General features: G+C 39.7%; 1 protein-coding gene across 1 annotated transcript; it reads left to right on the top strand.

The window, feature by feature from the left end:
* Window positions 1-4699: 4699 nt before the first annotated feature.
* On the top strand, window positions 4700-5230 carry LOC127799672 (LOB domain-containing protein 18-like). The gene has a single exon (XM_052333895.1). It carries the CDS (start codon window positions 4700-4702, stop codon window positions 5228-5230), a length of 531 nt encoding a protein of 176 aa, XP_052189855.1.
* Window positions 5231-6834: the final 1604 nt, after the last annotated feature.

Here is a 6834-nt window from a genome sequence, read left to right as displayed (position 1 = left end):
TCACAAATACTAACATAGACCATCTAGTTTGGAAGGTCTCTGTACACCTCTAACCCTGGGCTTTAGCCCCACTAGGCTCGCCCTCAACCACTGCTCTACTTGTACCTGGAATGACATGAGAGTAAACAAGATGAGCCACAAGGCTCAGCAAGTGTATTTATAAAGCATGGAGATATAGAATCAAAGGCAGGGATAATCAAGATAGAATAAACAACTCTATGAGAAGATATTAGTATAACGCGACTCATGAGTTTTCCATTTACATTAATTTCCCATGCCGTGATTATTACATATTTTATGTACTCGTTCTCATGCTCATGCATATGCACCAATAGTAAGGAATTTTTCCGCATAATTCTCAAGGCTTTCACGGCCAAGTAATAACAATTTGAGCCACGCCTACTGGGTTGATGGCCACCTCACCCGCGTCAAGCGCTCATAGGATATCCTTTCTCACCCATGGACTTCGCCGTCGTGCAAAATAATAGGTGCGCAAATCAGTATAATCATGCATCACATATGCATATCCCAATTTCATGTCAATCCTCAATGATTAAGAAAAATCTCAAATCATGCTTAACATGCACAATTACATAAATTAAAGTGTGCACCATCTTATGATCACATGGTAAATTTTAATACATTTATTTACTCATACTTATAGAAATGCCCAACCAATATTTACGGTAGATTTTTACCCCAATAATAATCTCAAGGAATCAAAATTTATACATGCAAGAAACACCAAATCTTGCATGACACTAGACCCTAATGAATAAATGTCATTCCTTAAGAAATGTAGGGTGACACAAAAACCCTATTTAGATTTTAGCAATGTTCATCAAGAAAACGAATTAATATTGCAAGATTTATCGAAATAAGGAGAATAAAACCCTTTTATCCAAAAATGAGGGTTATCAAGAATAATTCAAAAAAAAATGGAAGAACTATACAAAAATCATAATTTTAAACGTAGGGAGGATAGACTACATAGGAGGAGTTGAATAACAACATATTTCAGAAATTTCTAGATTTCAAGCATATTTTCAAAAATCCAATCCGGGCTCAATATTTGGTCAAATACCACAAACGATATACCAAATCAAAGCCTAATGAGTCTAGTTTTTGGAACATCAACTGGATTTGAAATCGGAAATAACCACAAGGAGATATTCCACAAAAACCGAAACAAGGCAGAATTTGTAACAGTAATTTACAGAATTCTACATAGAATTCAACAAGGTTGTTATGGGTACAAATCATAACCAAAAATTTCAAATCTTATACCGAATCGAAGCCCATGATGTATATTTTATAGAAAAATAAATGGATCACAATTTGGATATAACCACAGAGCATTATACCCCAAAAACCGAAGCAAGAACAGATTATTCAAAAACAGAGCAGAAAATTTCCAGATTCTGGGCAAGAATTTACAAGGATACTGTAGGCTCAAAACGTAGCCAAAAATTCTAAAAAATTTACCAAATTAATATTATCAAGTCTAGTTTATACAGAAACAAACGGATCTTGAATCGGATATAACCACAGAGAGTTATACCCTAAAGAGTACAACAAGGTCAGTTTACTCGAAAGCAGTAAAATTTCCAGATCTTAGCAGGGATTTACAAGGCTATAACATGATCAAATCTTAGTCAAAAAATTCGATTCTTGTGTCTAAAATGAAGCTTAAGATGTCTAGTTTACAACCCAACAAACGGATCTCAATTTGGATATAAACACAAGGAGTTATAGACCAAAGAACATAACATGGTCAGTGAATCCGAGAATAAGAATTTAAGAGCAACAACTTAAAAATGAAGGAAACAAGCCTTCTAAGATGGAAACAAGGTTGAAGAACTTGCATTAAAAGATAAACAAGAGAAGAAGAACTTACACAATCATAAGGAGAAGAAGAAGAAGAAGAAGAAGAAGAAGATCTTGCGTATGAAACAAGAAGGAAGGGAACTTGCCTTAGATGGTTGCAAAATCCAAAGAGATGAAGACACCCTTCAAATTGGAAATTCTCCACTTGAAGCTCTAATGAAGAAGAACAATGGAGGAAGAAGAGACAATCGGGAGAGGGAGAAGAAGAAGGGAACAAGAAAGTAAGAAGAAAGAAAAGGAGGGGAAAATGTGGGAAACTTGTCTCCCAACTCCTTCTAATCCATCTCCCTTTTAATTTTTCCTAATTTGCCCCTCGTACTAATACACACAATTCACATATCTCTTACCCATTTTGGTCATTTTACCATTCTCTTAATCTTTTTTTCTTTTTAATTAAGATACCATTCTCTATGCCCATGGCCCAAGCCCAAGTCAAAATATATAGCCCAAGCCCAAGTCAAAATATATGGCCCAATCCGATTAAGGCCCAATGGACTTTTCTTGAGATTTGGGTTCAACCCAATTCATTTACATTTAAGATTTAATTATTTATCAATGGTCTAATTCAAATAAGGCCCAAACCCATTTAGCCCACAACTTTGAGACTTTTTCACACCAAATATTATTTTCATTAATTTACCCCCATTACCAACTCATATAATATTTTTAACAATTAATTAATAAAGGCAACAACTCTAATGTGCAAACTAAAATACCCCTAACACCTAGACCCACTAACGGGTCATTACAGTTTCTCCCCCCTTAAGGGAATTTGGTCCCCCAAATTCATACCTAGTCAGTCAAATAGCCGGGGAAAGAGACGTATCATCTCATTCTCGAGCTCCTAAGTAGGCTCATCTGGAGAATGACGTTGCCACTAGACTTTAACAAACGAAATTGACTGATTTCGCAACACTTTTTCTTTTCGCTCCAAAATGCTAACAGGCATTTCTTCATATGAAGCATCCTCTCTAACCTCTAAAGCTCGATAATCTATCACGTGTTGGGGGGTTTGACACATATTTCCTCAATATAGATACATGAAAAACATTGTGCACCCCCAACAACTGAGGAAGTAACGTTAACTTGTAAACCAAGGATCCACTCTCTCCAAAATCTCAAATGGCCCGATATAGTGAGGATTGAGTTTCCCCAAGACTCCAAATCAGCACACACCTATCATGGCATTACCCTAGTCCATACCTCGAGCTTAACGAAGTATTCACCATACCACTCTCTTAACTAGGAATTATTTCATGTTCAACAAAGATAATGAGACTTTTCTTACTACCCGATGTCACTTGCCAACTGGGGTCATTTCCCCTACCTAAGAATTTTCATTAGGCAACCCCTCTGGAATAGGTTGCACCCGGTCCTCAATTCTACCTTGCTTAGCTTTCTCTTGGTTGTCAAACCTTATAATGAGTGAGTGGTCCTACCATTTCACCATCTGGTTGTGGAACCTTTAACCACAATCCTCACCACGCCTACCATGCTTACTACAGGTCTTCGTTCCCTGCCCATTTGCACAGTCACTTTGTTGTCCTTATGCACCCGGTGGGTCAACACCTAGTCTCACAATTGGGCTGCTCCTACAAGGACACACTCGGTCCCAACACAAGTTCTCAACAGCATAGCTCGGGTCCGTCACTGCTTACATCACACCCACAACATGACTTCTAGCCTTTGGTCCCACATCCACCACCTCAAGCTATCATTGTTACACCAACATCCTCGTAACGACTTTTTAGCCAAGATTACCAACCTAGCCTCAATCATCTTTGTTTAAGCTACAATCTCCATATTCTCAAACTTATTGGGCTACCTCGATATTCGTGCCTTACCTTGAAATAAGCGCATCATCTTGATTTGTGTGCTAACTTCAAAATTTGCACAAGTCACTTCATCTTAAGCCCCGAAGCACCTTTGACTGAGCCTCGAAGCACTTCCTTGGTATGTGTGCCTTGACCTTGAAACGCATGCAAATTCTCGATTCTCATGCATCACCTCAATTCTGGTGCACTATCTCGATTGCTGTGCACTGTCTCAAAACACGTGCCTATATATATATATATTTTTTTTTGCCAAAATCTCCGGAATATTTGAAGATCTCCATTTCCTATATATATATATATTTTAAAATTCTCCCACATTTTTTTTTTTTTGGGATTTCCTGGGTTTTTTTTTTACATAAATATAATTATAATTATAAATATATATATAATTATAATTTTAAATATATATATTTAATATTTTTTTTTCCATTTCTTCCTTCCTTCTCTTCTTCTCCCGAACCTTCTTCTTCCTCTTCCTTCCTTTTCTTTCCTTCTCTGCAACGCGCAGATCAGGCAACAGCCACCGACCACAAGCATCGTCATCGCCTCCGACGGTCGCCACCGCCCTCACGACAACCGTCTCCAGCGTTTGCGTCGCTATCGGCCACAAGCCACCGCGTGGCTTCCTCGCGCCTTAGCCGCCGATCACTATCTCCTTCCAGCCATCACTGCCGGTGCAATCAGCTGACGCCTCGGCCAGATCCGGTCACGCAGTCATCGGTGCTTGCTCCCTCGCACAGCTACCAGCCCTCACTCGGCTTCCTTTGGCCGCCACAGCGACCCCCGTCGCCTCTGCAACTGCTGCCAGATCTGGATCGATCCGACCCAATCGGCCTGACCCGACCCGACTCGGCCCGACCAGACTTGATCCACTTCAGGTTTGACCTATTAGATCTGACCCCTATCTAATTTGACTTATCTGATTAGATTTAACCCAAATCTGATTTATCCAGATCTAAGCCAGATCTAGATCCATCATGCGAAGGCGCAACATACCCAGACCTCGACCTCAGTGTGGTGCCTGCATAGTCTTACATGCCCAATGCCCTCCACGGTGCTTCTTTGCCCCGTACTTCAGTCATGAGGAAGGAGTTATTGACTTTTCTGCTATCCACAGAATTTTTGGCGTCGGTAATGCTTCATTTCTTCTATACCAGGTTCCAACAAGGGATCGGTCAGAAGCAGCCATTTCACTTTCCATTGAAGCTTTAGCTCGGCTTCAAGATCCCGTCTCTGGCTGTGTATCTCATATTCTAGCCCTTCAACAGCAAGTTAGTGAGTTGCAAGCTTATCGAGCTTATTTGCAAGATTCACTATTCGCATATTATTCTTCGCATCCCCAACTTGTTCCTCCATTTGATCCAAATCCCAACTGGAGCCCTAGTCCTCCCACCATCCCAGAGGCTACTCTACCTCACCCTGGCGAAACGAGTAGCAGCCAGATGCCACTCTTGGATGACCTTGATGAGCTAGGTCCAGTCATCTTTGGCCACCGCCGACGTCCTTGAGCATTGGCACATTATCAGTTTTTTTTATGGTTTGCCCCCCCCTTTTTTTTTTTGACTGTACGGCTTGATCTCTTGTATTATATTTGAACATATGGAATGAATGTTATGTTTTGAGTACTTTAACATTTCATTTCCTTGTCCTTCCCTCGATAGCATATCAATTACAAACAAATTATCTCAACCTCTTGCAATTTTTAATAATTAATCACATCGAGGTAAATGATATCGAATCTTAATTGTCATCTCATTCGAAGATTGGAAATTTACATCCTAAGTCAGGCTACACAAACTTCTGAACCGCCGCGCCATGCTAGTGGCACTACCATGACACTACAATCCCCACGGAAATTAGGCTTAGTCCAGACATAACCTACAGTTCACTCTAGGTCTTCGGCGTTTAATCGTCTCTACAACAGATTGGTTACTCCATATAGAGGGTCACAGTCCCTCAACATGAGCTAACCTAGTGGCCACCTCCCACCTGCATTCAGTGGTCCCTAGCATTAAACCCGTCACTGATAGGCATCACCTGTAGTATTATTCGATGCTAGAGCCATTCCTCATTCCGTGGGTTTCACTCTCTATGGACATCTTGAGACAATACATGGTCTCAATATTCGGCGAACCATTTCATCACCTCTTCACTGCTATAAAGGACTTAACCCCTCATTTTCAAACACAATCAAATTAGCTTTTGAACGTTATCTTAGCTTAACTTCATTCAAACCACTAAACACACCCTTAACTCTATTTGTCATTCCTATGTGTACAAAGACTCCTCTCATCCCAACTTTTGCTCTTATAACCTACCAATAATCCCCCGTCCAGTGTCCCCGGTCCAGTACCCCCAGCCTATGGCTAATACACGGTCACTGGTCCAGTACCCCCAGCCTTAGGCTAGTACACGGTCCCAACACACGGCCCGGGTTGCTCTGATACCAAAACTGTAGTGGCCCACTACTGGATAGTCCCGCTAGCATAGGATATCCGAAAGGAGGTCATCACAAGTGTGATATAGAACAATAACATACAACACCATAATACTATTCTTAGATAAATTCAGCAGAAGCTAACATAAAGGTTTACAACATCTTAGACCATAGTCTAAACAAAAATGAAATACAAGGGCACTAACAAATTAAATGTCATTCCTTAAGAAATGTATGGTGACACAAAAACCCTATTTAGATTTTAGCAATGTTCATCAAGAAAACGAATTAATATTGCAAGATTTATCGAAATAAGGAGAATAAAACCCTTTTATCCAAAAATGAGAGTTATCAAGAATAATTCAAAAAAAAATGGAAGAACTATACAAAAATCATAATTTTAAACGTAGGGAGGATAGACTACATAGGAGGAGTTGAATAACAACATATTTCAGAAATTTCCAGATTTCAAGCATATTTTCAAAAATCCAATCCGGGCTCAATATTTGGTCAAATACCACAAACGATATACCAAATCAAAGCCTAATGAGTCTAGTTTCTGGAACATCGACTGGATTTGAAATCGGAAATAACCACAAGGAGATATTCCACAAAAACCGAAACAAGGCAGAATTTGTAACAGTAATTTACAGAATTCTACATAGAATTCAACAA

This window comes from Diospyros lotus, chromosome 4 (genome assembly GCF_014633365.1).
Source record: "Diospyros lotus cultivar Yz01 chromosome 4, ASM1463336v1, whole genome shotgun sequence".
In the NCBI taxonomy this organism is placed as follows: Eukaryota; Viridiplantae; Streptophyta; class Magnoliopsida; order Ericales; family Ebenaceae; genus Diospyros; species Diospyros lotus.
This window is presented reverse-complemented; position numbering and strand designations above follow the sequence as displayed.

Coding starts and splice junctions, on each gene's coding strand:
- LOC127799672 (XM_052333895.1), top strand. CDS start 4,700: ATGCGAAGGCGCAACATACCCAGACCTCGACCTCAGTGTGGTGCCTGC.